A 17,482-nucleotide genomic window follows, 5' to 3' on the forward strand; every position below is an offset into this window, starting at 1 on the left:
CCTCAAATCTCCCTCTGCTCCATCTTCACGCTGCCTTCTCTTTTGTGTGTCTGTCAATCTCCTCTGCTTCCTCTTATAAGGACACATGTGATTGCATTTAGGTCCCACCGGATAATCCAGGATAATCTCCTCATCCCAACATCCTTTAACTTAATCACATCTGCAAAGACTCTATTTCCAAATGAGCTAACATTTACAGGTTCCAGAGATTAGAAACCCATGTCTTTGGAGGCCACCATTCAGCCTATTACAATGTCTTTTGCCCATTTTCAGTCTGGACTGTTTGTTTTCTCTACTGTGGAATTTTGGGAGTTCTTTATACAAGAGCTGAGATACAAATCCTTTGCAGACATGTGGTTCACAAATATTTTCTCCAATTCTGTAGCTTGTTTTTGTTTGTTTGTTTTGTTTTTGTTTTTTAGCCCTCTTCATGGGGTCTTTTGCAGAACTGAAGTTTTTCATTGTGATGAGGTTCAATTTATCAATTTTTCTTTTTATAAACCATGCCTTTAGGGTCAAGTCTATAAACTCTTCACCTAGCCCTTTGTTCTGAAATTTTTCTTCAAGTATCACCAGTGTATTTCTAAATTTTTATAATTTTATGTTTTATGCTTTTTTCTAAAAGTTTTATAGTTATATATTTTACATTTTTATGTTTTATAGTTTTGTGTTTTACATTTTTTTCTAAAAGTTTTATAGTTTTATGTTTTGTATTTTACATTTGAGTCCATGTTTTCCCAGCTCTTTGCCATGATGGACTTTATTACACAGTTATGAAGATTTCTAGGATACTGTGGTGGACTGTATTACTGTTTGTGTTATTCACTCTCCCTCTTCCCTTTATGAGGATTATATATCTGTGTCTATTTCCAGGCAGGAAGCTGAGGCTGGGAATGTCATGTTCAAGGATATTCACCATAGCTGTGGTCCAGGGGTCAAGAGACCACCACTGCCACTGCAGTTGTCTTTCAATGCCCACAGAGTAAGTGACCAGGCACTAGAACACACCTACTGAAACCCCAAGCCTCACAACTCTGCTTGCCAGGGGACATAGGTGAAAGGGCAGGAAAGGGGTTCTGGCTCACTTCTGTCTTCCAAATTGCACTGAGTACATCTCACTGGCAATTTCAAATTTACCACCAGAGCCCACTTACTATGTCCAATGTACAGCCAAACTTCCCAGGTTCATCTTCCATCATGCACTTTCTTCTCCTTTCTTTCCTTTTTTTTTTTTTTTAAAGCTCCTTTGTTGTAAAATATAACAAAAATACAGAAAGCACTCAAAACAAAGCATTCAGCTCAATGATTTATCAAAGCAAACCCTCCTGTAGCATCACCCAGATTGAGAGCTAGAATGTTAGCACTCCTGGAGTACTTCCTGTTCTCCTCCCAATCACTTTTCACCCCCTTCCTTCTAAGTGACAACAAACCTGATTTTTATGGTCATCACTTTGGTGGTTTAAAAAAAATTTTTTTTTGCCAGTTTAAACTTGTAAATAGTATGGTTTCATAGTGCCTGTTTTTGAGCATTCTATAAATGGAATTACAAAGTATTATATTTTTGTATCTAGCTTCTTTGCTCAACACTGTGAGGTTAATCCCAGTTGGCGCAGACAGTGACATTGCTGTATATGGTATTCCACTGCATGAATATACTATCATTTACCTAGCCTTTCTTCTCTTGATGGACATTTAGGTGGTTTCCCAGTTTGGCTATTACAGATAATGCTGCTATACACAATTATGTACATGTCTTTTGGTGCACATGTGTGCATTTCAGTTGTATATATATCTAGGTGTGGATAATGTTGTTTTCAGTTAATTTTTTTATAAGGTGAGGTTTAGGTAAAGATTCTTCTTTTTTCCTTTTCCCTTTTTTTTTTTTTTGCCTATGGATGTCCAATTTCTCCAGCATCATTTTTTAAAAATGCTCCAGCCAGAGTGATCCTCCTAAACTAAAAATCAGACCATGTCATTCTCCTGTTTAAATGCTTCAGTAGCTTATTCTTGCACTAAGAGGACACCTACCTCTCCAGCTTCATCCTGGGTCACTTTCACCCACCTCCCACGAGGTCCCAGCCACCCTACCTTCTTCTTGGTCCCCCAAACACTCCAATGTCTTTGCACTTGCCCTTCCCTCTGTTTGGAAGGTTCTTCCCCTGGCTCCTCATGCGACTGGCTCCTTCTGATCCCTGAAGTCTCAGTTTAAAGTCAGCTGCTCAGATAAAGCTTCTCTGACTACGCTGTGAGAGTAGACTCCTCTACATTACCACCCATCATTCTCTATCACGGCAGCCCGCGTACACCCTCCACAGTCTTGACCACCATCTGCAAGTGCTTTATTCACTCATTTATTGTCTACCTTCTCCAGTAGATGGTAAGCTCTATGAAGAAAAGGGCCGAGTTGTTGATCTTGCCCAATGTTGGTTCCCCAGCGTGTAGCCCAGTGTCTGGCATACAGTAGTTGCGTCCAAAATATTGGTTAAATGTTGTCATTAAGCTAGAGTTTGTGGTGATATGGCTAGCTTTGTTCCAATATTAGGAGGAGTTTCCTGAAAGCTAGGGCTGTGTGAAAAGCAGTGGGCTGCGTGGCATGTCTGAAGTCCTCTCCCTGGAATGGGATGACACAGAGGCATTTCCACATCTTGAAAAACCCAACAAAGCAATGTCGACGGTTCCTCTCAACTCTGAGACTCTGGTGCTGGAAGTGATGGGGAGGAGAAGCAGGGTGGTTCCATTATGAACACGTTCAGATTTTAGACAAGTCCACTGAACAATGAAGGGTTTGGACTCCAGTTTGGAGAGTCATCTGTTTTTAGCAATCAAAAGAGAAGCTATTGAGGGACTTCCCTGGTGGTCCAGGGGTAAAAAATCCACCTTCCAATGCAGAGGACGCGGGTTCGATCCCTGGTCAGGGAACTAAGACACCACATGCCGCGGGGGAGCTAAGGTACCACATGCTGAGGGGCAACTAGACCGGGTGCCACAACTGCTGAGCTCGTGCACCTCAACTAGAGCCTGCGTGCTGCAAACTACAGCGCCCACGCGCCCTAGAGCCTGCGTACCACAACTAGAGAGAAGCCCACGCACCACAACGAAGATCCCACCTGCCTCAACGAAGATCCTGCGTGCCACAACTAAGACCCAACGCAGCCAAAAATAAATAAATAAATAATAAATTAAAAAATAATAATAAAAAAGAGAAGCTATTGGGAAAACTGGTAAATATAAGAATGAGAAGATACATGGGAGCAAACACTCTTCAATTTCCTTCTGATTCTTTTCTTTCCCTTCCTCTGTGCTGGAGTTAACCACTTCCAAATCTGATCAGTGTCTTAGTCTGCTCAAGCTGCCATAATAAAATATAATAGACTAGATGGCTTAAACAACAGACATCTATTTCTCACAGTTCTGGAGGCTAGAAGCCTGAGATCAGGCTGCTGACATGGTTGGGTTCTGGCAAGGGCTCTCTTCCTTGCTTGCAGACAGCCACCTTCTCACTGGGTCCTCATATGACAGAGAAAGAGAACGAGAGAGCTCTCTCTCGTGTCTCTTCTTCTTCTTTTTTTTTCTTAATAAATTTATTTATTAAATTTATTTATTTTTGGCTGCGTTGGGTCTTTGTTGCTGCATACAGGCTTTCTCTAGTTGCAGCGAGTGGGGCTACTCTTCGTTGTGGTGAGTGGGCTTCTCACTGCGTTGGCTTCTCTTGTTGCAGAGCATGGGCTCTAGGCACACGGGCTTCAGTAGTTGTGGCACATGGGCTCAGTAGTTGTGGCTCACAGGCTCTAGAGCGCAGGTTCAGCAGTTGTGGCACACGGGCTTAGTTGCTCTGCGGCATGTGGGATCTTCCTGGACCAGGGCTCAAACCCGTGTCCCCTGCACTGGCAGGCGGATTCTTAACCACTGCGCCACCAGGGAAGTCCCTGGTGTCTCTTCTTATAAGAACACTAATCCCATTGGACCAGGGCCCCACCCTCATGATCTCATCTAAACCTAATTATCTCCCAAAAGGCCCACCTCCAAATATCATCACAGTAGGGGGTTAAGGCTTCAGCATATGAATTTTAGGGGGACACAGACATTCAGTCCATAACAGTCAGCAAACATTGATTCAGGGACCATTGCTAAGACATTTAAGTTATCAGTTTGGACTGAGACAGGCTGGGACCTGGGACCTGGGACACTTTTCTGCTCTGCTTGCACCTGGACAAACGTCTCCTCAGGCAACAAAATACAAAGTATCTGTCTGGGACTAAAAATAGCTGTGTGCATGCACAGTTGGGGCAAATTATGGACAACAAGATACGAAAAGACCAAAAACCCAACTGCCACTTCTGAGGAGCTGGGAGCAAAAGCCCGGTGCCAGGAGCACAAGCTGGGTACTGAGCATGCACCCTGCACGCAACTCCACCAAAGGGGTGGTGAGACCACCTAAGCCACCTCTCCCGGCCGACCCCTGTACCTGTATCTACCCTCGTCCCACCCGAACCAGCTCGGTCCCCGCTCCAGGAGCAAGCAAGGGAATCTGTTACTTGTTTTTGCTCCCTCCTGCTGCAGCAGGAGGCCCCAGTAAAGCCTTGCCTGAATTTCCTGTCTGGCCTCTTATCAATTTCTATTGAGTAAGGAAGGTCAAGAACCCAGGTCAGTAACAGGACCAGCTTCCAGACAAACTGGCATATTCTGTGTCACTGAAGGACAGATAAATTCTATATGCACCAATGTTTATCCATCTTGTCATTCACTCATGTATTCACCAAACATTTCTGTGCACTCACCTAGGCAGGCAGGGGCGGGATATAGAACTGATACTCTAGTGGGGGAAGACAGAAGTAGAGAGAAAATTCCAATGCACTGGGTTATGTGCTGGGACAGGGAAAGTCGGAAGGCATTCTGAGAGCTTGGAGGAGGAATCACGTAGACTGGGGGCATTAGAGAGTGTTTCCTGGGACAGGCAGCTCCTGAGCTAAGAGCTGAAGGATGAGGAGATACTGATCCAGCCAGGAAGAGGGGAAGGGCTTTCCTGGCAGAGAGGAATTCATGGGCTTGTGCTGGAGACACGAGAAAACATGCATGTTCCGGGAACTACCTTAACTCAGTATAACTGGAGACCAGATTCAGAGCTGGAGGAACCCAAGCTAGAGACATTCAGAGCCAGATGCTAAGAGGAGTTGTTTTTCACCCTGAAGTTAATGAGGAGCCCTGAAGGATTTCCAAATCTACATTTCAGGAAGATTAACCAGGAAGCAATGTGGAAATCAACTGGAGGAAAGGAGTGACCGGACTCAGGGGGCGCAAATTAGGAGGCTGTTGGGGTCATCAGTGGAGAGAAATGAGAATTTATAGTCCAAGGCGGAGGAAGGTGGAATGGGGAGGAGGAAAGAGATTTAAGAGATGCACAAGGAAGAGTTGTCAGAACTTGGATGGGTTAAGGGAAAGGGAAGCTCTTGGCTCAGGATGTGGGGATAGATGGAGGAGCCATTCACCAAAACTGGGACCCAGAAGGGACGCACCATGGTTGGGGGGGGGGGCACTCAGGTGGCCTCAGCTGTGGACCCAGTGGCTTCAGGATCCCAGAGCAGCACCCTAGGCACACGTTGACTTGTTGGACAGACAGAGGTAACAAGATGAAATTTTGAAATTTTCACTTTTTTCTTCCTCTTCCCTAAACGTTCCCACCATTCTAACCAATCACCAGCATCCATATGGCCTCAAAGAGAATTGAAATGTATCAGCAGTAGAAAAGAGGGAAAAAAAGTTAATATCCTTTTTTTTTCTCCTTTAAACTAGGCTCAAAAGGGGAGGCCCTGAATGGAGCAGAAGTTGGAGTTTATGCCATAAAAAGGTGAGGATGCAGATGTTCCTTTGAGCATAACCAGCCAAGAGTCAAATACAGAGTTTGGGTCTCTTTTGCCTAAGCCAAGGAATCCAGGCTATTTACTCACTGGGAGAAATAAGCCGTTCAGGTTGGAAGCTGTTTCCCATGACAACTGACTGGTGTGCAAGATTTTGAGATTAGTGGTTACATTTCATAGGCAATAACATTAAGCTTGTGAAGTTCAGATGTTTCTTCAGATAATCTCTGGAGGTACTTTTGTAGTTACAAGATGGAGAACAGGATGGTTATAAGCCTTTACCCAAGGGCCTTCATTCCTGTGAATATTTTCTGCCTCATCTTACACCTGTGTCAATATCCTCATCTCCCTAGAGTTACTTTGCACAGGCAGCGGTTAATTAAGAAGCTCTAAGCCTCTGGCTTTAGGCAGGACTTTATTAGCCGTAAGAATAGAAAACAGAGGGCTTGTAAAAATGTAGAACTTAATAAAAAGCATAAAAAATTATAGGTATTTTTTAAAAAAAGACGATGAGGTCTATACTATGCCTCCGCAAAAAAAAATTAGAATGAGAATAGAGGGAAGGTGCAATGAGACCATCTCTGCTTAGGAGAGGGGGCCAAAAATGGGAAGGCCCTGGAGGTGGAGGGGTGTGTATGTGTGTGTAAGACGGAAGACATTTTGAACACATTTGTTAAAGAGGAAGTCCAAGTTTAACATGGGTTCAAGTCCTGGCTCAACCATTCATTAGCTATGTGACTTTAGGCAAATTACTTAACCTCTCTGTGCCATAGTTTCCTCATTTGAAATAAAAATGTGGTTTACGATCATAGTAACCTACATCATAGTCTGTTTTGTATTGTGTTGTGTTGTGTGTGTGTTTCTTTCTTAGGGTACTTACCCACCCTTCCCCCATTCCCCCACCGCATAGATTCTAAGCTCCTCCTGAGCAGGAGGGGTTTCTGTGACTTAATCGTCTTGTGTGTCTCTTTTAGTGACTACTATAGTATATCCTCTACAGTGGGCATTCAATACACACCTGGCATATAGTAGGTGCTCTCTAAATATTTGTTGTGAAATGAATGTGATTATAAGAGTTAGCAAAATTTCTGAATATCTATTTTTCGTCTCAGCCAAAAATGATTGCTACTCGAGGCTAATCAGTTTTTAGGTACAGTGTTTAGAGGCCAAATAAATCTGTAATAAAAATGCATGTAATAACCATTACACATTCTGGGCGCAGTGTTCGTAACTGGGGAAGAAGTTCATCCTAAATACAGGCATATGTTTTCTTTTTAACTAGAGTTGTCCGTCTGAAGGGCTGACAGTGACTGTAAAAATCAGTTTGTCCTTTGCTCCGCTTCTCTTCCTTTAATTTGGCTTCAGATCATCCCAATTAGGTAGTAAAAGGGATCGCTAAGCAAAATGCAAAGAGCAAAAAAAAAAGTAACGGCGAATGCGGCTTGGTGTGTCCTTCGCGCCACCCCGTAGTTCTCGGCAGACGTAAGGGCGGTGCGCGCGCTTTTGAAAGCCGGGCGGGTTCCCATCGCAACGACAGTTGCTGACTGTTTGTGTTGGCAGGTGGGACGTGCAGGCGGTCGCGGCTTGTTGTCGGGGGCCACTCGGGACCAATTTTCAAGACAGCCTTGGCCTGGACATCTCGTCGTCCCACCGCGCGGCTCCGGTAAGGGGAGCTTTTGCGGGTCCTTTCCGCGCGTGGGCCTGGCCGGGGGTCGCCCCACCCCGAGCCGAGGCCTCTGCGTTTGCTTTCCTGACAGCTGGGGGCCTGGAAGGCAGCTGGAAGACGTTGGGAATATGGCGTTGAACTGGGAATTATCTTAGGAATCATTTTGGCGACCCGAGTGCGCATCTGCATCATGGGGTTAGGTGGGGATTTCAAGAAAGAAATTGCCCTTTTCTCGAATCAGAGCTTGACAGTTGTACTTCGTATGGAAACTCCGTAGGAGAAGACGGTGGTTAGACAGATATGGGAAGCCCTGCTCTAGCAAGCTGCCATTGTTTTACAAAGGGATACCGTGAGCCCCGGAGCGGGTGGAAGAAGGATTTTAACAGCCTGCGTCTGTAAGCTCCTGGGTCCGGTGATGAACAGTGGGTGTCTTTACCTCCGGGAATCCTGCTGAGGGTGTCAGGTGTAAAGGACCTTAGAAATAATGTGATCAGAACTTCCCCGTTCTTTTTCATTCTACTTTTTTCGTCTATTTTGTTTCTCTTTTCTCAGTTATCTTTACTTTTTCTCCCGTTCTTTATTTTTCCCCCCTCCTTTTTCTGCTGCCTAGCTATACTTTAGCTTTGCCAGTAGTATCCAGTATTTGTTTAGTCCTAGGTCCAAAAGTTACTGACATCTGATCCAGTAGACCTGTTGATTAGCTTGCTGTCCACTTTTTTTAAAATTATATATTTATTTATGTATTTATTTATGGCTGCATTGGGTCTTCGTTGCTGCACGTGGGCTTTCTCTAGTTGCGGCGAGCGGGGGCTACTCTTTGTTGTGGTGCGGGGGCTTCTCATTGCGGTGGCTTCTCTTGTTGTGGATCACGGGCTCTAGGTGCGCGGGCTTCAGTAGTTGTGGCACGTGGGCTCAGTGGTTGTGGCTCGCGGGCTCTAGAGCCCAGGCTCACTAGTTGTGGTGCACAGGCTTAATTGCTCAGCAGCATGTGGGATCTTCCTGGACCAGGGCTCGAACCCGTGTCCCCTGCATTGGCAGGCGGATTCTTAACCACTGCGCCACCAGGGAAGTCCCAGCTTGCTGTCCACTTTTTAGTATTGCTTCTCAAACAGTACCTGACTTTTTAAAAATACCCTAGGTGTTCGACAAACTATGAAATTCTGCTAACAGTTGTATTACTCTCATTTCTAATGTATCATCTAAAATGTTTATAATTTTATGCTTCCTAAGAACTTTTTGATTTAGATTAGTATGGTAATTTAGCAGTTAATGTATATATATATATATAATGTGTACATACAATATATACAGAATCTGAAACAGAGTTAGGGCCAGTGGCCAGAAGCCATTTATCAGTAGAGTAAGGCCTAAACTGTGTAGTAGTGAAAAAAGTTGCCTCAGACATCTGTGGAATGGATAGGATATATTTAGGTGCAAGTAGGTTGGAGTGGAAGGTGGGACTGAGTCCTAGAGTGTCCTAGAATGTAATGAAATGTTAAAAGGCTTCTGTTTAAACTTAGGTTTTAAAATTTTTTTTAAAATTATTTATTTATTTTAATTTTGGCTGCGTTGGGTCTTCATTCCAGCGTGCAGGCTCTCTCTAGTTGCGGCGAGCGGGGACTACTCATTGCGGTGGCTTCTCTTGTTGCGGAGCATGGGCTCTAGGCGCACAGGCTTCAGTAGTTGCGGCACGCGGGCTTCAGTAGTTGTGGCTCTCGGGCTCTAGAGCGCAGGCTCAGTAGTTGTGGCGCACGGGCTTAGTTGCCCTGCAGCATGTGGGATCTCCCCAGACCAGGGCTCGAACCTGTGTCCCCTGCATTGGCAGGTGGATTCTTAACCACTGCACCACCAGGGAAGTCCAACTTAGGTGTTTTTAATTGAAGGGAGGTTTTATTTTTAACACTCATGCTGCTTCTAACTATTGTTACCAACTCGGGTCCTTGAACTCTTTTATCAATAGAAATTGATAAGAGGCCAGATAAGGAATTCAGACAAGGCTTTATTGGGACTCATGGTGTAGCATGAGGGAGCAAAAACAAGTAACAGGTGCCCTTGCTTGCTCCCTGAGGAGGGTGGGCTGGGTCCTTAAATAGGGTGAGGGAAGGGGTGGATTGGTGGGTCAAGCCCGAGTAGTGGCTTAGGTGGTCTGCCCACCACCTTGGCGGTGCTGTGTGCAGGGATCATGCACAGTACCCCGCTTTTGCTCTTGGCACCTCAGAAGTGGCCGTTGGTTTGTGGCCTTTTGGTATCTTATTGGTCATAATTGCCCCAGGTGCAAGTGCAAGCACTCCGGTAAAAGATCCGAGGTCCCAGTCTATCTCAATATCAAATCTGCCTTATGCTGAGGGGGGAAAGGCAATGAGACATAGAAGGCAGTAAGATTTCCAGGATACCATTCTTTTTTTTTTTTTTTAATTATTTTTTAACTCTTTTTTTTTTTAGAAATTCACGTTCTTTTTAATTAATTAATTAATTAATTAATGACTGTGTTGGGTCTTCGTTTCTGTGCGAGGGCTTTCTCTAGTTGCGGCAAGCGGGGACCACTCTTCATCGCGATGCGCGGGCCTCTCACCATCGTGGCCTCTCTTGTTGCGGGGCACAGGCTCCAGACGCGCAGGCTCAGTAATTGTGGCTCACGGGCCCAGTCGCTCCGTGGCATGTGGGATCTTCCCAGACCAGGGCTCGAACCCATGTCCCCTGCATTGGCAGGCAGATTCTCAACCACTGCGCCACCAGGGAAGCCCCTAGGATACCATTCTTGCCGGCCTTATTTGCATCCTGCTTTTCTGGCCCCTTCTCAGGCTACTTTGTTTGTTTTTCATTTCTCAAGTTGAGATTCCTCAGAGCTCTCAGTTTTCTATCTATACGTACTTCCTAGGTGATTTTATCCAGTCTCTTGGCTTTAATACCATATACATGCTGATATCCCACAAATACACATCTTCAGCTTGGATTCCAGACCGATATCCAGCTGTGTGTTTCACATTTCTACTTGGACGTCAGACTCAGGCATTCAGAATTGGTTTTCTGATCTCAGTAGTGGCACCTCTGTTCTTTCAGTTGCTCAGTCTGAAAACCTGGAGCTATCTTTGACTTTTCTCTCATTCCTAACAACAAACCAAACATTAGGAAATCCTACTGGTTCCAGATTCAGAACTGCCAGAACCCAACTGTTTCTCACCATCTCTACTGCTAACTATCGTGATCCAAGACACCATTATCTCTCCTGATTATTGAAATAGCCATCTTATTGGTCCGATTGCCTCTGCCCTTGTTCTCTTCAGTTAATAAACACAAGCCATAGTGATCCTGGTGAAACATAAGATGGAATATATCACTTCACCTCCTCTGCTCAAAACCCTCTAATAGCTTCCCGTTTCTCACTAAAAGCTGAAATCCTTATTGTGACTAAAGCTCTCTAAATAAAAGCCAGAGATGTTATGGCCACGATGCTGTACTTGATCTGCCATCCTCCATTCCCAAACTTTGACTTTATTTCCTTCTCCCTCTTGCCAGCTCTGCCCACTTAGCTTTTCCTTGAACATTTCTGCCTCAGGACCTTTGGGTTCATTACTTCCTCTGTCCGGCAGACTTCCCCTAGGTATTTGCTTGGGCTAGCTCCCTCACTTCCTTCAAATGACACCTCCTCAAAGAGACCTCCCTTGACTACCCTAACACAGATTTCAAGCCCTTTTGTCTTCCTTCACTTGGTGTATGTTTCCCCTGACTATATATCATCATCTTATATATTTATCTTACTGTTTGTTTGAGTCATGTTCTCTGCTGTGTCTCCAGTATCTAGAACAGTACCTGGTGCATGGTACATGCTACATAAGTATAAGTTGACTGAATGAATGAAGATTAGCTTCCCACAGGTAGAGAGAAGTCTTAGAAACTCATTGAGATGCTCCCTCACAACTTCCTGTGAGGAAAGATGGAGATGCAAAAAGGGGAATCAGAATCTCACGGGGGAAATTATTTCCAAGGTAGAAATACCTCCTGAACCCACTCTGTTAAAAATAGTTTATCCTTTCCCAAAGATGTGAAACTTGTTCCAGAAAAACTTGTTCCTTCCTTTTAGTTGGACGTCACTTGATTAAATTAGTATATTTGGCATGAAAAGGGGATTGTTGGTGTTCTAAATTCAGGCAAATCTGAAGACAGTGGTGATTGTAGCTACATTTTAAAAAATGAATAGGCTTCATATTAATAGACAAAGCAGGGCCTTTGTGCGATTTTTTTTTTTTATTAGCACAGAGTTTTTAAAGATGCTATCTATTAAGGGATATTAAGGGCTCTGTGCAACATTTAAGCAAATGTTCTCTCTGCCTCCCAGTTTTTTACAGACAATCCAAACAAGCTTATAGACATGTAGGAACAGTTTGCTTTATAGTAAATCTAATATGGAACCTAACTTTTTTTAAAAAGAAAAATGAATTTAAATTTTTTAATAAAAAAGATTTTTTTAAGAAATATGTTACAGAAGAAATAAAAAGCTTGGATTAACTTGCTTGTGTATGCAGTATGTACACTTTATTTTCAAAAACAATTTTAAAATAATAGCTTATTAAGATACAATTCACATATCATAAAATTCACTCTTTGAAAGTATACAGTTCAGTGGTTTTTGGAATAGAATTGAATATATTAAACCACTACCTAATTTTAGAACATTTTCGTCACCCCAAAAAAGAAAGCACACATCTACTAGCAGTCACTCCACATTCTCTCTTCCCCTCAGCCCATAGCAACTACTAATTTATCTTCTGTCTATGGAGTTGCCTTTTCTGGACATTTTGTATAACAGCAATCATATATGTGGCCTCTTGTGTCTGGCTTCTTTCACTTAGCATAATGTTTTCAAGTTTCTTTCATGTTGTAGTGTATATTAGTACTACATCCCTTTTTATGACTGAATAATATTCCATATTAGACTATGTACTCTGTTGAATAATATTCTGTTGTGTGTATTGTATACCACATTTTGTTTATCCGTTCATCATCTGATAGCTATTTCTGTCTCCTCTTTTTGGCTATTATGAATAATGCTGCTTACATAGACAATCTCTTAAAAGGATATAAAAGACCTGTTAATAACTACCCCCGGGAAGTGTGGGAGGGTACTAGATGATTTTTTTTTTTTAACCGTGTGCATATATTATTTTTTTAACTAAAACAAAAAACTCACTATCAGTAATAGCATGACCTTGGGTATGTAATTGTACTTCTCTGGGTTTCAGTTTTCTCATTGTAAATAAAATCAGACTAAATATTTGTCATGGTCTTTTTCAGTTCTCAAATTTTATGTAAATGAGTGATAGTATTACAGGAATTTTTTCTTCATGAATGAAAGATGTATTCTTTATAACTGCAGTGTAACTTTCTCTTTATTTTCATCATAGGACCTTGAGTGATTATTACAATGGAAGAAACCAGTAATTTCAAGACACCAAGCAGATTATCTGAAAAAAAGAAATCTGGTAAGACATAAACCTTTCTTCTTTGTTATTGCTATCAGAAATGTCTTGGTATTATTATAGTTTGATCCTTTAATTACTATCTATCACACATGAACAATTTTAGCATAAGTCGTCTTTATAATGTTGATCTTAAGAAATAAGACTTCTTTTATAGGCCAGAGTTTGGTCATCTATGAGTTAATTTTATTGACATTCTAACAGATTTGTAGGTTCTCCCTGGTGAAGAACCAACTTAACTTGGACCATTAAGGAACTACTTTACCTTTCTGCCTCTCATACATGGAAAGGTATTTTCCAAGGCAATTCAATGGACAAAGGGTAATCTTTTCAATAAATAAAAACAATTGGATATCCATATGCAAATCAACCCTTAGCTCACATCATATGCAAAAATGGCCAAAATTATAAAATTTCTAGAAGATAACATAGGAGAAAATGTTTTGTGCTCTAAGTATATAGATTTTTGTATATTGACTTTGTGTCCTGCAACCATACTAAACTCACTTATTCTATTAGCTTTTTTGTAGATTGCTTAGGATATTGTACATAGTTGTTAATGTAGATGAATAAAGGCAGTTTTACTTTTTTTTCCTGGTCTGTGTTACTTTATTTCTCTTTTCTTTCCTTACGGCACTGGCTCCAGTATATTTTTGAATAAAGAGGTATGAGAAGACATACTTGCCTTGTTCCTAATGAAGTATCATGTTAGATGTAGGTTTCTCCCAGATGCCCTTAATCAGGTTGAGGAATTTTCCTTTTATTCCTGGTTATTATCATGAATGGGTATTGAACTTTGTCAAGTGCTTTTTCAGTATCTGTTAAGATAAAGTTTTCCTTTTTAAACTGTTCATGTGGTAAATTATGTTAATTTTTAAATCTCAAACCAACCTTTCATTCCTGAGGTAAAGCCAATTTGGCCATAATGTATTTTATGTATTGCTTGATTCAATTTGCTAATATTTTCTATGTTCATGAGAGATATTGACTGTATGGAGTGTCTGTCTAGTTTTGGTATCAGGGTATTTTATATTCATAACGTAAGATGGGAAGTGTTTCCTTCTTTTTCTTGAAGAGTATTTGTAGAAACGACAGTATTTCTTAACTGGTAGAATTTACCAGGAAAACCATGTGGGCCTGGAGTTTTCTTAGTTGAAAGATTTTAACTGTGACTTCACAGTTAATAGATGTAGGGCTATACAGGTTATCTATTTCTTCCTATGTAAGCTTTGTTAGTGTTTTTTCAAGGAGTTTGTCTATTCTAAGTTGTCAAAGTTATTGGCATTAAGTTATTTGTGATATACTCTTATTACCCTTCTAATGTTGGTAGGATTTGTAGTGCTATCTCTTTTTTCATTTCTGGTACTGGTATTTTACATTTTCTTTCTTGATCAGTCTGACTAGAGGTTTATCTATCTTGGTGAACGTTTCATGCCCTTGAAAAGATATTTTCTGCTGTTGTTGGGTGCAGTGTTCCATAAGTGTCAATTAGGTCAAGCCGGTTGACTTGTTTGTGTTGTTTTGTTCAAATCTTCTGTACCCTTACTGATTTTTCTGTTTACATATTCTATTACTGAGAGAGGAGTGTCTCCAACTACAATTGTGGATTTGTCTTTTTTTCAATCCTATCAGTTGTTGCTTTACGTATTTTGAAACTTGTTATTAGGTACCATATACATTTAGGATGGTTATTGTTGTACTCTCTGTTCATAGTCCACTTTATGTGGTATCAATAGAGCCACCCAGTTTTATTTTGATTAGTGTTTTGATGGTATATGTTTTCCAACCTTTTACTTTTAACATATTTATATCTTTATATTTAAAGTGAGTTTATTATAGACAGCATGTAGTTATGTGTTGTTTTGTTTTTATCCATTCTGACAACTTCTGTCTTTAATTGGAATGTTTAGGCACTAGCAACATATGGCAATTTAAATTTAGGTTCAAATGAAATAAAATTAAATTACAAATTTAGTTCCTCAGTTTTACTAGCCACATTTCAAGTGCTCAGTAACCACATGTGACTAGTGGCTCCCTTCCTGGACAACACAGATATAGAACATTTTCATCAAGACAGAAAGTTCTATTGGACAACACTGTTCAGACCATTTACATTTAATGTAATTCTGTATGGTTGGATTTAAACCTACTATTTTGCTCTTGTCCCATAGCTCACAGATGATTTTTAAATTTTTTTCCTAATCTTTTTCTCAGTGCTTCATTTTTGGTAGTTTCTGTTGCTTCGTCTTAAAATTTAGTTACTTTTTCTAATGCTTCTCTAAGGTGGTGTTCTTATTCATTGTATTTTTCATTCCTTGAAGTTCCATTTGGATCTTTTTTTACATCTTTTTCTTTCCTTGTTATGCTCACATTTTCCTTTACATTATTGAGCATATTTTGGAGATTATATCTTAAGGTTCTTATCTGCTAATTCTACATCACTGCCATTTTGTGGTATGTTTCTATTGGTTTATTTTTCTCCTGGGATGGGCCATATTTTCTTGCTTCTTTCATGCCTGGTAATTTTTTATGGCTGCTGGACATTTAATATTGTTGAGTGCTGGATTTTGTTATTCCTTTGAGGGGTGTGTGGTTTTGTTATGGTCCAGTTAGGTTACCTGCACATTAGCTTGTTTTCTTTTGAGGCTTGCTTGTAAGCTTTGTTCTAAACTTTTTCCATGGGCTAAAATGTAGCTGTACCAGTAAGTGTGACTCTTTAGAGGACTTTACTCAATACTCTGTGAGAGTTACCATGCTCTGGCTGATGGTAATTGAACTATTCCTAGACCTGTGTAATCTCTGGTAATTGTTTAACCTATTGTTTGCGTTTGGTGCTTTCCTCAGCTTTTGGGGGTTCTGTCCATTGTATGTGCAGGTAAGTACTTAGCCAAACGCTCAAAGAGAGACCTCTTTTCAGATCTCTGGAGCTTTTTCTCCCACTTTTTGGCTCCCTCTTTAGTTCTCTATTCCACAAATTCTAGCTACTTAAATCTTGTTGACCTCTAATCTCCATCTCCTCAATTTGACAAGGCCTCCGCTGTGTTTCTTTGCACTACAGCCTGGAAACTGCCTTTAAGCAGTAAGTTAGGTCAATGATAGGACTCACCTCATTTGTTTCTCTTCTCTCAGAGTTTATAGTCCTGCTCTGCCAATTGTCAAGTATCTGAAAACTATTATATCTTGTCAAACTTTCTAGTTGTTCATGGCAAGATGGCAATTCCAGGAGCAGTTAATTGTTCATTAGCAAAAGTAGGACTCCTCTATCTCATCTTTTTTAATGACTGTATAATACTCTGTAATATAGATATACTATAATTATGACTCTAATGATGAATACTTAGGCTTTTTTGTCTTTTTGCAACCACAAAAGCACATCCCGATATTCACATGTATATGCATGCATATATGATAGTAAATAGTTTAGGCTTTGTGGGCCACATAGGAAACCTGTTGTTATATTCTTCTTTTTTTTTATGATTTTTGCCTGAATCAATCATTACTATGATGGCTGAAAAATGATATTAAAAAGTTTATTTTATTGTCCTCGAAATCTGCTGAACTCTGGATCCAGGCTAAGTCAGTAGGGCTGCGTGGTGCCTTATATCTGTCGCTGCTTCCTGAAGTCCTGTTTACCGTCTCCGAAAGGCTCAGCTCCTGGAGAAGCTGGAGGTGTGTTTAGAAGGGTATGTTCCCAGGAAGAGAGAGAGATTTGGAGTCCAGACTGATGACAATCAAGTACACTGAATCTGTCTGTTTCCCCTGTTCTGGCTTCAGAGAAATAAGACAGTCACTAGTGAGATTGGTGCCATTCTGTGTAGTTACTTTCTATACTTTGAATTTTCTCAACTCAGAGATCTTGTCCCTGGTTTTGTCTTTGTTCTAAGGCCTCCTCAATTTCTCTTTTTTTCTGGACATGGAATCTAGATCTTCGATTTTGAAACCAGAATTGAACTCTTGACTCTAGAACCCTGGTTTCTTTAGCAAGTTGCTCTCTGGAATCAATCCCACGATAACGGTTGTCCATAAATGCCTTGATGAGGGTGTGTAATTGAGAGGAGTGTAGCTGATATGACACTGTCTGTCTTTTCTACTTTGCATCTTCTTTCAGGGTGATCTTGGTCTTGGCTTGATTCTAAGTCCTACTCAGGTTCTGATCTTTTCTGGAATCAGTTCCTAGCTCTTCGATTCTGAAACCAAATCTGTATTCTAGACTCTTCAGTGTTATTAAAGGCAAGTCTTCGTTTGGTAGCATAACCTGGATAAGTTTTTTGGTTGAAAGCATTGATGAGGATTTTCAGTTTTTGATCTGTGAATTTGGTGCAGCTGTGTCTACACTTCGTTGCCATGGTGTTGTTTGGAGAGTTGTCTTGGGCCATGTTGGAAGAGAGTCATGAAGTCTAAGGATTTGGCCAAGAGACCTTCTTTATCTATTTTTAAACAACGCTTTTAAAATGTAAAAATCGATTCTTAGCTTGTGGGCCATA

The 17,482-nt window shown here is 41.2% G+C and overlaps 1 protein-coding gene and 1 pseudogene across 1 annotated transcript in view; one reads left to right on the forward strand and one right to left on the reverse strand.

Moving 5' to 3' along the window:
• The first annotated feature begins 7,373 nt into the window (after positions 1–7,373).
• The window catches only part of PBK (PDZ binding kinase), a 30,210-nt gene continuing 20,101 nt past the window's right edge, over positions 7,374–17,482 (forward strand). The window contains exons 1-2 of the mRNA XM_059926223.1: positions 7,374–7,518; positions 12,924–13,001. Coding sequence (XP_059782206.1) covers positions 12,944–13,001 — 58 coding nt within the window. The 5' untranslated portion in view covers positions 7,374–7,518; positions 12,924–12,943. The remainder of the gene's footprint in view (positions 7,519–12,923; positions 13,002–17,482) is intronic.
• Positions 16,674–17,374, reverse strand: LOC132367573 (double homeobox protein A-like; annotated as a pseudogene).

This window comes from Balaenoptera ricei, chromosome 6 (assembly GCF_028023285.1).
Source record: "Balaenoptera ricei isolate mBalRic1 chromosome 6, mBalRic1.hap2, whole genome shotgun sequence".
NCBI classification, from domain to species: Eukaryota; Metazoa; Chordata; class Mammalia; order Artiodactyla; family Balaenopteridae; genus Balaenoptera; species Balaenoptera ricei.